We start from the raw sequence: 17,731 nt of genomic DNA on the forward strand, positions 1-17,731 counted from the left end.
TTTATATGTACATTAATGGCACAATCCTCATCTAATTCTCAAGGTAATTGATTAACCATCGATGTTACGTTACAACCTGGTACATTTATTACTTGTCCAATGATCCCATATTGTCCATGTTCATAAAGTAAACAACAACAAATTTGCATGAAGGGTAATCGGGGTGATATCAAATGCTCAGTCACAACATTTAGTGGAGGCAAATGAGTAGGATACGTTGGATATATATAAATCCATTTGACATGGCCTTAGTTGGTATACATCCCTCTTTTAATGAAGTATGACATGTATTACACATCATGAAAGTACTCACTTCTTGTAAATGAAATTCATTTACAAGAAGTTGTTGGAAATGTTTTCAAATCTAACTGAAACCATAAATGATCACAAACATTACAACTAAATCCAAATTGGTTTTTGTACACTGGTTTTTCAAGCTCACTGTTGGCTCGTGTAGACATTATAGGGATGTAATCAGGAATCTCACTATTAGCCATTTCTAGTTTAGCTTCTTTTCTTCCACAATATTCTGCTGGAGTTCTAGATTCCTGATAAGCATCAGTCATAATAGAACTGTGTGGTTGACAAGTATCAGGCCTAGAACAATGTGGTTGAATTTCATTATTATTTGGAATAGTTCGAATTTCTAATTTCCTTTTCTTCTGTTCACAGTATTTCTCCATTATTTCAGCTTGAGTTTTTTTGGGTGCAGTTTGAGAACTCCCAGGCATAACGAAACACTCTTGTTGAATTTCATCTGGATTCACATTTCTGTCCAACTTCCCTTTCTTTATTTCACAATATTCCTTCGAACGCTGGGCTGTAGATTTTGGCCCAGTCACTCGCGTATTAATCACCATGCTGACATAGCGGTATAACGTAGTGTATCACTGCTCAATTGTACTTGTCGCGTCACTGCAACTTGTTGTGTCAATGCACTTGTTGCGTGCGATTTGGTTTTCTTGGGTGCATGCATTGTACTTGTTGTGTCACCGCACTTGTTGCATCACTGCAGCAACAAGTGCAACGCATGCACATCAGGTTTCGTGACAATTTCTAGGTAACAATGTTTTTTTCCAAATAACGCCAGTAAAAATGTAAAAATTTTAAGCAGCAAAACACTGAGAATCTTATAAATTTCAAAAGAATTAAAGCAAAGGCTGGTTTAAAAAAAAACAAAAGGCTAAAAAGCTTCTTCTTCGATTCAGTCTGCCTCCACTATAACAAAGAATATGAAGCGCAGAATAAACTGGAACAAAATAAAAAAACTGAATGGTAGATTTCTACCAGAATCTTCTCTAATCCCCAGATGGAATGGGCAAGATTTTTCATCTCCAATAGCCAATCATCATACAGAAAAAACAGCATAAAATAAAGGTTGAGCAATGCAAACTAAATTTCAGCACAAGACTATCATTTCCATGTAATTAATCACATTGGGGTTGATCACATTGCACAAGATGTCAATAAAGATTTAGTGGATACATGAATGATTTGCAACTTAAGGTGAACTTATGGGTGCAATGGTCAATTGCTAAGCTATTCTATCTTACCAATTGACAAGTTGGAGATCAACTTGAGGACTTGGACATAACTGTTTACAACTCCCTCGATCAGTCATATTTTGCAACTATGAGAGAACAAGTGACTGTCCACATAAATTTTAATAGCTTCCTCATAGAGAAATCATCAGAGCAGCGACTTCTGCTTGAAGAACATTTCGTGTTATAATGCATTGGCTGATACTTGCGATATCACACAGTTTTTAAATTCTGCAGAGTGGAACCAACTAATGATGTCACCAACAAATTGTAAATGGGAAGCATTCAGGGAAATAATCATAGCAGCTACTATGCTTTTCATACTAACTAAGAAATATTGTTCAAGGTTTAAACCTAAATGGATGTCACTTGGACTGTTGAGATACATGGCAGAAACTAAATATGTATGAGATGCATACAAATTATCAAGTGATGTAGAAGCCTATGGTAGATATAAATTAGTATGCAATCAAGTCACAAAGGAGGTTAGGCAAAGCAGATTACATGACATCAAAGAAAGCCAAGGAAAGCAGCAAAGACTTACTTATATTAACAGTAGAAAGAAGGGGATTGAATCGCATTGGTCCACTTGATGTTAGTGATTTAACTGTTGATGAACCTATTCAGGTTGCATACAGGCTGAATAGATATTTTGCATCTACATTCACACCAGGATTTTTTAGTGAGGGGGGAAAGTGCACCAGATGTTTATCAAACTCAAATAATGAGCTGAAGGATTTGTGATAACTGAGAGGAAAGTGGAAGAGGAATTGTTGAATTCTATCCAATCATATTAAGGGAGGCAGCAAAGGAAGTAAGCAAATTCTGAGCAATAATTATAAGACAATTTTGGAATCAGGGGAGATCCCTATGGACTGGAGGTGTGTGAATGTATCCCCAATTCACAAAGGGGGATGGATCATAGGTGAGTACATACCTGTTAGCCTAACTTCTGTTCCAGAGAAAATAATGGAGTCACTCATTAAAGAAAAAATGCAGGACCATCTGCATATAAATGCAAGAGTGCATTTATATTTCATTCACATCATGGGGTTCTTAAGGGGGAGATCTTTTCTGACCAATTTGACTGAATACTATGATGCAGTGACAAAGGAACTGGAGGCAAAAATAATATTTATATTATAGACTTCGATTTCAGGAAAGCTTTTGTTGCAGAATAAGAGACTGCTATAAAAATTGGAGCAGCATAGCATTAAGGAAAAGTTTCTGTTGTGGATAAAGGGATGGTTGTTGTTGTATTTCAGTTTTTTGGCACAAGTGCCTCTTGGGCCATATTGTGCCTGTTCATGATTTGCTTGTCACTATGATCACAGTCTATTATACAGATTTATGTGTTTCAAATAATTAAACAGTCCCTCAAAATTTGCTTCATTGCCAAGAATATGTAATAAGGATAAGGGTTCCTTGTAAGTTGGACAAGGAGATAAAGCTTGATTTTCTAATTGTTGGGAACATTCAGCGAGGATGTGTTTTATTGTTAGCTGCGACTGACAAAAAACACTCTCCCCATAAAAAAAATTATTATTATTGTTGTTATTATTAGCCATATGGTGCAAGGAAGCCTGAAGCATATGCTACACCAGCGAGAAAAAAAAAAAAAAAAAAATCCCCTGAGAGTGAGAATGTTAGAAGTAGAAAAGAATCACCAAGAAAGAGAAGAATGATATCCAGCTGAGGACCCTGGGTTTGCCAAGCCCATACTCACCAGATGTGAGTCCCTGGGGTTAATACAGGTGAGTTGGATGCGAATTGCCAATGCGGAGCCTTGCCAGGATCACTTCTTGTCGCCCGCTTCTCCTGAAACTAGATGCCACAGTTGTGGCTCTTTTTTTTTTTTTTTAATCTGCAGCAGTTTATTATTGATTTGACTTTTCCAAAAGACCATTGTTTCCTGCACATTGTTTTAATGATAGATTTGTAATCAGTGTAGGAAACTTTTAGTTGACTGGATAAAGGGATGGTTGAGTGGAAGACAGTGGATATCAATGGATACTGCTCTTCATGGACTAATGGATACTGCTCTTCGTGGACTAATTTAGTGGAGTCCCACAGGGTTTGGTGCTTGGCCCATTGTTATTTACTGTATTTATTAATGATATCGGTGAGGTTATATCAGTCTTAATGTTTAAGTCTGTAGATGATACAATTGCAGGGTAGTTAACGACAGTAATGAAGGTATGCTGCTGCAATGAGATTTAGAAAAATTTAACAGATGGGCTGAAAAGTGGCAATTGAAGTTTAACATTGACAAATGCAAGGTATTGCATATACAGTAGAACCTGAATAAGTAGTTTTCCGAGGGAGTGGAGGTTTAGAACTTCTTACGAGGGAAAACTTCTTAGAAGGAAAACGATCTTCTAATACATAAGTTAGTACACATACATAAGTTAAAGATCATTTTAAAGTACTATTTCAGAATTTATAAAGATTTTACTCTGCCTATGGGAAACATTTTTAAACTGAGGTAATGGCTACTTCTTGGTGGCCATTATCCATTAATGTCCAGAGTTGACCAGCAGATGAGTGAGAAAATTGTTCGAGATGGCTTTCATATCTATAGCTGTAGTTGATCTAGGGGGGAAATGAATGTATCAGCATCAGTATTCAACAATATTAGATTGTTTCTCAAGAAGTGATTCCAGAAGTTTTCCTTGTCTGTCTATATGTGGGGAGCCCCAGAACAGGTGGTGTGCATTAAAGTCCCCTAATGAACAAAAGAGAGACGGAATCTGTAGTTCTTCCAAGTCATTATTATAAGTATATTCTTTGTTTGATGAGAGGTAGATTAAACTATGATTAACATGATTCCTACGGAGACTTATATTGCCACTACTTCAGAGAATGTTTGAAGTGGAATGTATTGGTGGGAAGTTTTGAATTTACAAGAATAGCCACACCTCCATGCACAGCATTATTTTTGTATGTTGATAGTTAGTTGTTGTTATTTGGTTTTTAGGAGCATTAGCAACTAAGGCCATACTGCTCCGGGGGTATGCGGTGGTCACTCCCTGACCTTTCCGCATTTGGTAGTGATGGGCTCGAACCCCCAGTCTAATCAAGAAGCGTGTGCTATGCGCTGCTGCTCCTTCCCACCTGTCTACGGAAGGGCTTGATAGTTAGTGCAGCTCTTGATTATTAAAGTTGACCATAGAGATAGTAGATTGTTTTATAAATGTGATTGTTGGACTATATTATATTATTTTATTAGGTCATAGATATCAATATTGCCACATAGCATTCTACAATTTCACCATTTAACGTGATCCATTATTTTTTATTAATTGCTGGGCTTTGTTCGGTCTGTTTTTTTAGGCCCACTCTGGTTTTGTCTCTTCAATTTCATTTTTTTTTTTTCAGGATGATAGGATATCAAATACTGAAGTCATCTTCTGTGTACAGATCCAAGATTGATTCATCTAGAATGATGCTCAGGTCTATACTCATGTTCAATTAATGTAGCTGTCTTCTTTGGGACTGCTGTTTTAGATTTATGACTTCTGTTAAAGTAGGGAATGCAATAACAAGAACCATAATGTGTATTGTTGACACAATCTATCATATGCTGTTCCTTAAGAGAATGCTCTGGGGATGAGAGTATTGTTCAAGTCTAAGTTGCAATAGACATATTTGGTGGAATTGAATTGTCAGTTTGTGCCGCTGCTGACCGGTATTTCTTTGTTGCTGCTTCATATGCATGTTTTGATGTAGAGAGCATAATTTATTTCTTTGCCTTCAAGGCCAACAAGGCCTCGTTGGTCTTCACAGTTCAGAAAATGTGGTGTTAATGTGTCATACTCCATTTCGTGTGGAAAATGACCTACAGTGTGAGGTGGGCACACACACAGTTTGAGATGAAAGTGAAATCTCAGACAGTTTGAGATGAAAGTGAACAAATTGTTGACAGTAATAACACCTGACAGAGTTTGGGTCATACGCAGCAGTTGGGATAGCCAGCTTTAACACTGGAAGGTAAATGTGTGTACCAAATATAAGAATATTTCATGTGGTTAGAATAGAGGTTCCAAACTTTCTCGGTTCATAGCACCCTTAGTGTCTCAGTAATTTTTTCACGATGCCCCCTGGTCCAAAAGAAATACCAAACAGTTCCGTTTATCAATTAGGTCCAAGCAACTAAATAAGTAATGTTGAAACTCTTCACCTCGAGCTAGTAGTTCGTGCAGTGTCCGACAGAGATATTAAGTATCGCCGTTTCCCTCGCAAATTAAAAATATACCAGAAAACCCAGGTGAGTTTGCTGCGCCGCCCTGGGCTGCCGAGGTGGGAAGATTCTAACCACTGGGTTAGAATCTTGCCATCTTTTCTGATCAAAATTCACTTAGCTTGCATAACTTTTTAATCTTTTATCTCTTGGACCAGATCACCCTCTGACATTCATCACATATAACTCTGCAATTACCATTTTGCACATATTTAGTGTTGCATGTGTGGTAATTTGCATGGGTACACCATTAAATGTTGAGATATTCAGCACGGTCTCAGATTGCTTACGACTCGCAGGTAATATTGGTGAAACAGCTGCATTTTTTAAACTTTTGTGTACGAGGAATGGGGACAAAATATTCACATTTATTTGAAAGGAAGTGGAAGATAAGGAAAGAAAAGATAGGCAGTTTTGATGCTCTCTGTGAGTATGCAGCCTTTTCCTGTGTGATGTGCCATGTCATTTAATTTTGAATGGGATGAGTATCGAGGCTAAATTGGAGGACAATTGTCAAATTCCATGTTTTGCTCATTTTATCACTGGGTGAAATGGAACTTTACACCCATGTTTCCAACCCAATTTGTGGAGGCAGGAGCAGTGCAAACCAGTGACCAAGCAACCAAAAGACTAAGAGAGAGCAGTACGCTGCTAGGAGGGGTATCAAATAACATACATTGCAAACAGTCAGCAATAATACTACAAGAGGAGAAAGGTTAAGAAAAGCTAGCATTCACGCTGGGAAAATGACTTGGAAACTATCACTTGACACTCTGGGCTATTTACCTGATTGGAATGTTTAAGGCTTTAAATTGATTCAATAAACTTAATGATGATAGTATTCTGACTTTTTTTCCTTTTTTTTTATGAAAATCCCAAACACGAGAGGTATTAAAACCTATAGTACTGTGCATGGGTTGGAGGTTGAGAAAACAAAAAAAAAAAAAAGATATTTGTTGACATTAGACTTTAACTTCTCTAGACTATAATTTTCATGAAATATGTATGAAGTAGGGCTTGCATAAAACCGAGAAATTTCAAAACCGAGTTTAACCGAAGTTTATTCTTAAAACCGGTTTTAAAACCGATTTTCTCAGACTTAGGGAAAATAATTAAAAGCTTATAACACAAGTATTTATTTTATCTTGGGTAGATTGTACAAATCGTAATCAAATCTTTTAAACAAATCTATCACCTCATATAGTAAAAAAAATAAAAAAATTAAAATGCACCAAAAAGGTAACCAGCTTGAGATTATAAAAAAAATAATAAGCCCTATAATAATAATAAATAAATAAAAATAAACAGCTTGGGGAAATTACTTTATTATTTATTGCTTAGCTTTTTTCTGAAATTGGCCCTTTAAAAAACACAGTATATTAAGCATTTTTCCTGATAGACTTGACCTTATTTTTGTGTTAAAGAGACCAGTGATCGAAAACACTCTCTCAGATTGGACATTTGTTGGTTTAATGGTCAGCAGTGCTCTATAAACTTTCTCCAGCTTTTCATTTCTGCTGCTAGTTGCCTCCGAAATTTTAAATTCTTTGCTGATTTCCAATTCACTCTGATATTTTGAAGGCTCTTCAGTTAATCTCTTCCATATCATACTCTCTAATAATCACTATCATACGCTAGCATGAGTGTATCTCCGACGTCGGAACTAGATGAGTCTTTGTTTTCTTCTAAAAGCACAGTTCGTTTATTTTCAGTTTCTTAATTCAACGCTAAGACTCCTTCGGAACGTTTTGCAAATAATCTCTGATAAATCTCTTCCGCATGCTTTTTCAAAACTTGCATACTTGGAAAATCAAAAGTTCTTGAACCTGAATCTTCTTTCCTAAACTTTTTAGTGTTGTGTAGATAGCTCAGCAAAGCCACAGTTTGGCAATTTCGTCTTGCATTGTAACGCTGCAAAAAGCTTTGGTGAAACTTAAAAGCAAATGGGGTTTCTGCTGTATCAAGCTTAGCAAGCAGAAATTCTATTGAAGACTCTGATTTAAGTAAGTCTGTATCTTCTGAGGTTATAGCCTTCAGAATCATTTCAACTGGTCACAAAGTTTCACATAGCAATTCAAGTGTTTTCCAGTCATCGTCAGACACAGCTTCAGTTGACAGTACTGCACATAGAGCATTTGGAATGCAATTTTTCAATTTCAAAAATCTCTCAATCATATAGAATATGCTATCCCATCTAGTCTTGCAATCTAATATAAGTTTATATTCTTTCCCATTAAATTTTGCTTTAACAAGATTTTGTAATATGTCATTTTTGGTAGGCGATTTTCGAAAAGCTTGCAAATTTTTCTGACTCTGTTAATAGTTTGTGAAATATTGGCCATCGGATTGAAGAAATAAATGATCTCATCAGTAAAGTTGGTTTGATAAAGCATGCCTTGCTGTCTTTCTTCAACTTCTTCATCATCACTACTTCCTTCATTATTTTCATATTTTTTTCTTCATTGACTTTGGGAAACTCAGAGACTGTTGCACCATATTTGATTGCTTTTCCATAAAGTACATCTATAACTGACAGATGTATACAATAGGCTATACATTGTTGATGATTAGGCATAATTTTCCTGGCAAACTTAATCATCATTGCTGATCCATCGGTGGTGCAGGCAACAATATCCTCATCCATGTTTTAACCAAATTCCTTCAAGTGTCCATTCACAATTTGCTCAGTTCTTCTGCTATCAAGTGAACCATTAATCTCAATAAGACCTGACGACCAATGATTGTCTTTTGAATGCACATTTATATTCATATACCTTTTATTTTGTATAGACGTATATTTGTCTAGAGTCAATGAATACCGTGCACCTGAAACCAATGAATTTTTGAAATGCTGAATGAGTTCTTCTTTTTTAGTTTTATAGTAATTCAGAACCATATTTTTAATTCCATTCACTGAGGCTGGTGGTAATTTATCATATTTATTTCTCTGAAGGTGAAGGCTTGATTGTATAAACTCACTCTTGGCAATTGAATTAAAAGAAAATCCATCTAAAGCAGCTAATTTTGAAATCTCTTCTTCCATAGATTTTTTAACAATAAAGTTTTCTAATGTTCTTACCATTTTTACGGAAGGTACACTGTTATCTTGTTTAATGTCAATCTGATGCATTTTCTTTAAATGCAACATCAAAGATGATGTAGATCCTCCAGACGACTTCATTATCTTCTGAAATTTCGAACATTGTGCTTCATCTTTGCTTTTTCGAGCAAAATAATTCCATACATTTGATTTCATCTTAGACATATTAAGAGTAATAAATATTAATTAGTAGGAATTTATATCACCGGCAATTTTAAATAAAAATATTGAAGATAACAAAGGCACAATACTGTGCGTCACTCCCGCAAGCACTGAATGAAGTGTAAACGAGGCAAGTTTCAAAAGATACAGGTGGGAAGATAAAAGGTGCCCCTCTTAGATTTGGGCCACTTGCCCATGAGATTTGTACCTAAACATAAAAAAAAAATAAAAAAACATGTTTAAAACATAAAGCAGTTGAATGATCCAGATAAACGAACAAACAAAAGAAAATGTGCGTAACAAAAAACTATATTCGAGGGCTAACTAAAAAAATATTCGAATCCGGTTTTAGAAGCTCGGTTTCGGTTTTAACAACTCAATATGAAAACCGGATTTAACCGGTTTATAAAACCGGTTTGCAAGCCCTAGTATGAAGGAATGTTGTTAATTCCAGAAAATGGTAGTTCAATGAATCATGAGGAAGATGAAAAGTTGGTTCTGTGAGTTTGAAGTTGGAAAATAAATGGACATTGGCTGCTGGCAGCACGTGTTTGGACTGTTTTGAAAGAGAGAGCAGGAATTATACAAGCCAATTCAGAAGAACAGTGCCCATGGAAGTATCTGTAGGAAGTATCTGTGAGACAGAGAGGGGAGAGACTGTTAAAGATGTCATTAATTAACCTAACTGCACTCTTTTGAATGGAATCTAGAAGCCTGAGAAAGGTTTTGGGGGCACCGTCCCAGATGTGGTAACAACATTCCATGGTAGGGTGGATTTGTGATTTGTACAGAGTGAACAGCCGTTTGGAAGAAAAGTAACACTGAGAACGAAACAGAAAACCAAGTGTTTTTTAGATGCAGAGGAAGCAATATTTGTAATGTGCTTGTGCCAAGAGAGATTAGAAGTCAGGGTAATCCCCAAGTTGTCTTTGCCCCACTGGAGAATTACCTGGAGATCGGCATTTAATGAATTGGTAGCAGATATTCGAGAAGTTGAAGCAGATTGAGCAGGACAAGGTTTGTCAAGCTGGAAAGTGGAATGCAATGCGCTATCATCAGCAAAACCATGGATAGGATTTCTGGTTAATGGAAGGTAATTAATATACAAGAGGAAAAGAGTGGGGGAAAGAACTGAACCTTGGGAAAGAAGAGAAAGACCTTTATGCCAAACATGATCAAAAGCCTCTGAGATGTCAAGAGCAACTGCTTGTGTTTCACCGAACTTTTCCATTGAATTTGTCAATAAATGGGTAATATACGCCAGAATCACCAGTGGATCAACACTGATGGAATCCATACTGGCAATTGTTGATCAGACGGAAGGTTTCTAGATAATTTAAGATTTGCTGGTTAATAGATTTCTCCATTACTTTTGAAAGAGTAGAAGTAATTAGCATTAGCACAGGCATATGATGAAAGAAAGCAAGCTTATACAGCATCGGCCAAAAAAAAAAAAAAAAAAGGGGAAAAAAGAAACCCTTTCCATTTCACCAATCCATTTGCTCCAAATGTTTCTCTATTTCTGCCTTGAATTTATTTAAGCTGTCCACTTCTACAATGACAGATGGAAATTTGTTCCAGAATCAACCACACGTTGGCTAAAGGCAAATTTCCACACATCTATTCTATAACTGGCTTTCCTCAATTTGAATTGATGTCCCTGCAGTGATTAATCTGGGCAATAGGAGGAATCCCATCAGCATTGAGGCATGCTCAAATCATTCAAGGCCTTGTTCACCTCAATCAGATTACCTCGCAAGTGCCTAGTCACCAGACACTGCAATTTGCAAATCTCAAGTCTTTCTTTGTAAGAGCAACCCTTTGTTCCATTTGCTAATCTTGTTGCTCTTATCTGTACTTGTTCCAGCAGCTCTACGTCCTTCTTAAAATGAGGCCTCCAGTAAACAGTACTCAAGCTGTGGCCTGACCATTGCCTTATACAAGGGGATAATCACCTCCTTATCCCTGCTCTTCTAGAAATATTCCTGTATACCATTGACAATACACCATGAGCTACTCTTGCAGACTGTCTGCACTGCTCAGAAAAATTCATATCTTGCACAATTATCCCCAGGTTCTTTTCATTCTCTACCACCCTGAGTGTAGTACCACACAGTTGATATGTTACTCTGGGGTTATTGCTACCAATGTGCAGTAGGCAACATTTGTCAACATTAAACTTCAGTTGCCACCTCAGCCCATCTGCTCAACGTTTCTAGATCCTGTTGCAGTAGCACACTGTCATTAGTATCATTAACAATCCTGCCAACTTTCGTATCATGTGCAAACTTAGATATTAAGCCTAATATACCTTCATCGATATCATTAATAAATACAGAAAACAACAATGGACTCAAAGCTGAACCCTGTGGGATTCCACTAATAACATTAGTCCACAAAGAGCAGTGTCCATTGATTACCACTCTCTGTCTTCTCCAACTCAACCATCCCTTTATCCATAGCAGCATTTTGTCCTTAATGCCATACTGCTCCAATTGTACAGTCTTCCATGTGCAACAGTATCAAAAGCTTTCTTAAGATCCACGTACTGGATTGTCATAAAATAAGTTTTCCTAATCAGGAGACCCTAGTGTCAAAACAGTTAGATTTAGTGCTGCGAAAATTAGCATTAGTAGAAGCATATGATGCAAGAAAGCAAGCTTATCCAGCATCAGCCAAAAAAAAAAAAAAAAAAAAAAAAAACAACCTCCCATTTCACCCATCCGTTTGTTCCAAGTACCTGTCCAGAACTGACTGGATACGAGCAAATTTCCAAGCTGAAGGAAAAACACCTTTGGAATAAGAAAGTGAAAAAAGGCGGCAAAGAGCAAGAGTAAGTTCAGGAGTGCAAGTTTTGAGAATAAGTGGAGAAATACCATCAGGACCTGGAACTTTCTTAGAATCAAGATCGGTCAAAAACCTTCTGGCATCCTTTTGATGGAAGACTACAGGAGGCATTGAATGCAGCGTGTTGGGAATGGTGGGAGGTGTTTTACCAAGATCATTAATACATGAGATAGAAGAAAAATGGGATGCTAGCAGGTCAGCTTTATCCTTGGCTGAAGTGACAACAGAACCACCTGGTTTTGATAGAGGTGGAAGCAGAGATGGGCAAAAGTTGCAGCAATAGCTTTGGTAAGAGACCAGAATGCTCGGCTACCATTAGGGCATGAAGCTAGTTTTCTACTCTTAGCCTGTTCAAAATCCATTTTGGACTGATTAATAATTGCTTTACAATTGTTGGAAGATCTGGTGTAGGCAGAAAATGAAACTGAAAAATTGGAAACAAGCCAATTATGATATGCAACATTCTTGTCTTGAACAGCCTTAGCAGATTTATTGGAAAATCAAGGTATAGATAAAGGACGCTTCCAGTGGAGTGTAGAATAAAGGATTCCATTCCTACAAGAATAATTTCACTGACACGATCTGAGCAAACATTGACATCAGAAGTTTTGAAACAGTAATCCGACCAAGGAAAAAAGAAAAGAAATCTCACAGGTCATCCCATTCTGCATTCTTGTAATGCCAAACAACAATAGGTTAGAAATAGCCATGACATACAGGTTCAATTGGAGAAGAGACAATCACCAATTGGTGATCTGAGGTGCCTAATGGACCACTCACTTCGAACATGTACTTAGAAGGGTTGTTTGTGAGAAAAAGATCAAGGGTGTTTGGCTGTATGGTTATGATTGTCCGGTATTCTGGAAGGTAAAGGAAAAATCTGTGCAAGATCATTAGTAATTGCAAAAGCCTCAGCATCACCATCAGCTAGGTCTGTGTGACTAGAAAACGGAAGCCAGCTGGAGTTGTGAACATTAACTCACTGTAAGGAAAGTTGGGCTGGAGAAAGTCAAGTTGCAAAGAGAGTAAAGTCAAAGTTGTTGTTGTTATTTGGTTTTTAGGAGCATTAGCAACTAAGGCCATATTGCTCCTGTAAAGTCAAAGAGTTAGTGATTAGTGGAGTTGGGAGAATGGTAGAGACAACAGATGAATTTGACACAATGAGGTAGAGAGATTTTAAGCCAGAGAAGATTCCATATTACCAAGTCTCTGATTCGGAATATCAGAACGGACATATGCACAAGTACCACGTTTGTGGGAAAGGAATCATAAAACAATTAATTTTGGCAACTGAGATGAGCAGTGGTTGAATCAACCGAAAACTGAGATTCTGTCAGAAAAAGTAACATAGGGTTTGGCAGACTGTAATTGGAAATGGATATCATTGAGATTAGAACTGAGACCGCGTATCTTTGTGAAATGAACTAGGAAGTGTTTAGGAGGTTTATATCTTTTCGCAGATCAATTTGTTCTATTAGTTTGACAATTCATAGTTTATTTAGCAGTAAAAAAAAGTGTGTGGGGGGGGGGGGGGTGCACGATGTAGGAAGTAATGAAATTTTTGTATATGGCAAACAGATGGCAAGAATATAGCAGATCCTTAACATAACATGGCCTCGACAATGCCCCCCCATCCCCGTGCATATACACTACTCGGACTCCCTCCAGTCACTATCTGGCAGAGTAGAGGAATCAAGATTATACACTAGCTGATCTGGAAGCCTTCTAGAGAGTTACCAATAGGGCGGTCTGGAGTACTCAGTAGCAGCTGGCTTGCAAACACCGTTTTAGAGCTGTGTGCTCGAAATGTAAGGAAGTTTTGATCTCGCCATGGTGGTCATCATTACCTCAGACTGGGTTACAATTAACACCATAAGGTTATGTTCATCATAACCTCAAAAGTTATGATGAACACAAATACTGCATTATGGAAGATTGACCAGAACTTTGCTCTGGAGACTAAACATGGGTTCCATCACTTCAAGTCTCCAATAAGCAAAGTGATGGTATTTCAATGGTTGATGGGAGTCATATACCACCTAACACTCTCACTCTCTCTCTCAGACAACAGATAGAAGGGAACAAATTTAAATTGAAATATGATGCCTGCAGGAAAATGCTTTCAGCCAGATTGATTGTTGCTGTTATTTGGCATTGTGAATACATTTAATGAAGAATTAAACATGTTATCAGGAGTGGTGGACAGATTTTATGTAGGTGTTTCATTGGGATTTTTTTTTGCTTCATTTCATCATTTACCAGTATTTATAATAAGAATAATAACAATACCACATTTTCTTACTGCAGAATCTCATTCTTGTACAGAAAGACAAAGAGAGGGGGGAGGGAAGGGACAAGGTGAGTGCAAAATAATTTTATACTGCATTCTTTAATAACAAAGAAACCTACCTGAACTTTATTTAATGATATATGATTTTGCTTTAAAACAGCTAACTCAAGTTTTAATTTTGTGTTTTCACACTGCAGCTGATCTCTGGCTTTTGATATGCATAAAATACTTTCTTTTAACATTTTGTTTTCTTCTTCGGTATGATTCAGTTGTGATGCTTCAAGTTCTGAGACATCCAAGAGACCCTTAAATGCATTAGCAAGTATAAAAGATACAATTTTAAAATACATTCGAATAAGAGTTAAAACAATGAAAAATTTAAAAATCAGATTAGAACATGCATTAAGGTTTAAAACTGGGGAATAGTATAAGGACTAGCTCCAACCAAAAAGATTTGCTGATTTAATTTAGAGCATGATTTGTCAGATACGGGATGTATAATTAAATATTTATTGAGGTAGTTCCCCAGTTAATTTATTCCTGGCATGCACCCATAAGCGAAAACTCGTAAAGCAGGAATTCATTTCCCATAGACAATGTTAAAAATAGGGATTATGTTATTAACAATGAAATTAGTTAGCTAATTAGTTTATGTTTAAACAATGATTGATTTATCCAAAGAAATTAAAACGTAGCCTGTAAAATCATGCAAATTATAATAATAGAGAAATTATTTATGACTTACAAATGTTAAGGAATGTTTATTCTTCACCATCATCGTCGACTAAATGCACACTCATTGATCATTCATTTTTGGCTCGGCACTCATTGATTTGTTGCACAAGGAGTCATCTTCTTCAGAAATACTTGAAGAGGCTCTTGTTTCCAAGATTATTCTCTTTTCTTTTTAAATTTTTGAATAGCATGCATTTAAGCATTTTTTAACAGAACACGCAACTAACATGATTTGTGCAGAGTAACAAGTTTACGAAGCTTAAAAAAAAAAAAAAAAAAAAAAAAAAGGAAGAGAAGATTCAGAAAATGTATTTATGTTTTTTGTATGATTGAAGATTTCAATAAAGGGGAAACACATTTCACCATAATAATGTAAAAACCACACAATTCTAGCTATTGGTATTTTCACAAATGCAAACATCGAGTTTACTACCCATTTATAATTAATTGCACTAACAAATAAACCAGAAAATGCAAATTGTTTTTATTTTAAGGTCGTGACCTCCAGAAATATGGTTCAGAAAAATATCACAAAGCCGTTCAAACTTGGTTCTTATAACAGAACATATGTTAACAATGAAAGTGTAGTGCATTTTAATTATTTGAATTGGTAACTAATACAATTTACACTATAAAAATGGCCTTTTAGAGAGTTATATATCGAAAATTTTACCTTCCAAGGTCGTGGAATGAATTACCAAAAAAAATGTGTTATTGGGTTCACATTATATTTTCATGACACAATGATGTCTCTGGAATGGATTAATATCGTAAAGCGAGGTACACTGTATTGTATAGCTACAGTCGTGGTTTGAAATGCGGTATTTATGAATGTTTAACAGTCATTTTTTGCAATTAATTTTCATATTTTTGGTTTTATTGATAAATAAAAAAAAAAAAACTCGCAAACCCGGGAATTCAAAGCCAGAACTACCTGTGTACACTTCCATCCGACACTGGAAATTGTGCTTATAAAAACATCCCAGTTTCTCAATTAAAAAAAAAAAAAAAAAGCTGGACAGAAATGATGCAAAACAAGGAAGTTTAAAGTCAAACTGACAGCCACTGATAACAAACAATGATCATTCACAAAGAAAATTTCAGACAAGTGTGTGTGTTAAAAAAGTTACTGGGAATAAAGGAGAGCAAAGACCCAGGTGGTGTAGCGTTTTAACGACGGAAATCTGACTGCACTTGAAAGCCTTTCCGTGTTGAGTAAATAAAAGTTCATTGCTAGTTACTATTTTTTGTGTTTTTATTTTATAAACAAACTGTGTTTGTATGGCATTCATTAATGCAGCTCGGTCAAGGAATGTCATGACTGACAATTTATATATTATACAATTTATATATTATATTGTCACTCATATGATCTGAAAAGTGAATTACGTATTTATTAAGAGGAAATTACTCATGATTTTCCCAGTTCTGTTGCTTCTAATTACACCATTTATCTTTATTTAATTAGATATTTTTGTTTGATGTTTTTGGTCTCCATCTTTTAAAATATGAAACCAATATTTGAGGAGTGTAGTTTAAATGTAATGAATGAATATATTGCTCATCATGCAAAGACCTCCATTTTTCTACTGAAGTGGTAACAGGCTCTTGAGTACTCGGTCTACTGCTCGTTAGCAATATGAAACCGTTCAGTTCGATCCATGTTTCGACCCTTCTCCAAATCTAACTTGTTAGATTTGGAGAAGGGGGAAAAAAAACTTGGAGAAGGGAAAAAAAAAAACTTGGCACTATATAACTGTTACAGTAAGCATGTCAAACATGGTGACAAACGGCCCCATGAGAGTGAGTAAATATGGGTCGAACTGAACAATTTCAGATTGCTAACAAGCAGGAGACCGAGTACTTAAGAGCCTGTTACCACTTCAGTAGAAAAATGGAGGTCTTTGCATGACGAACAATATATTCATTGCACCTTGAGAAATCAATGATTCATTGCAGTGACAGAAATATAATTTCGACTGAAATTGATTGTAATATTTTTGAAGGTGGAAGACTAAAAATATAACCCAGGGGCTCACTTCTGGTGATGGGCTTGGCACACCCAGGGTCCTGAGCAAGATATTATCATTCTCTTTCTTGGTGATTTCCTTCTACTTCTGACTCTCTCAGAGTAATTCATAATTTTTTTTTTTTTTTGGCTGGTGCAGCATAAGCCTTAGGCTTCCTTGCACCATATTAATAATGACATCAGCTGTAATTAAAAAGGCCGCATATTATGAGTGTATGAAATCATTGGGAATATTAATGAGAGTGTAGCTGAGCTCTGGGAAGGTTCCCTTGGGCCAGAGAAGTGGTAAGGTTTCACAATCCAAAAAAGATGGTGCTAAAGAGAAGCTAGGTATATACAAGCTAGACAGTTTGTTGAATTCTGTGGTATGGAAAATAAAGTCTATGGTTAAGGAGGTCATTGAGGAACATCTAGAAATGAATGGTATCTTAAAGGAAGGACATGCCTGATAAACATGTAAATTACTAAAATATAATTACTATAATACATGATAAGCTGTCCACATTGGAAGAATGTAACAATTTCAACAATATATATCTAGACTTTAGTAAATATTTTAATACGGTCTTTAACGAAAGAATGCTATATAAACTAGAAGAAATTGGACTTACTGGTAGGAATTTAGGCTGGCTAAAAGATAATGGACAGAGTGTTGTTCTAAAAGGTTAGTTTTCAGGGTAGACCAGTGTAACACCCTTGGAGATCAGCTGAGTCCCCTCCTATTTTTAATTTTCACAAATGGTATTGACAAGGGTATCCATGGTAAGCTATCCACATTTGTTGATGA

The 17,731-nt window shown here is 36.2% G+C and overlaps 1 protein-coding gene across 1 annotated transcript in view; it reads right to left on the reverse strand.

Moving 5' to 3' along the window:
* LOC150085739 (kinesin-like protein KIF20A) overlaps positions 1-17,731 on the reverse strand; it is a 1,052,004-nt gene that overhangs the window by 477,336 nt on the left and 556,937 nt on the right. The window contains exon 13 of the mRNA XM_090374670.1: positions 14,300-14,485. Coding sequence (XP_090230796.1) covers positions 14,300-14,485 — 186 coding nt within the window. The remainder of the gene's footprint in view (positions 1-14,299; positions 14,486-17,731) is intronic.

The sequence above is a fragment of the Mastigoproctus giganteus genome, chromosome 5 (assembly GCF_048544385.1).
Source record: "Mastigoproctus giganteus isolate SK-2022 chromosome 5, ASM4854438v1, whole genome shotgun sequence".
Taxonomy (NCBI): Eukaryota; Metazoa; Arthropoda; class Arachnida; order Uropygi; family Thelyphonidae; genus Mastigoproctus; species Mastigoproctus giganteus.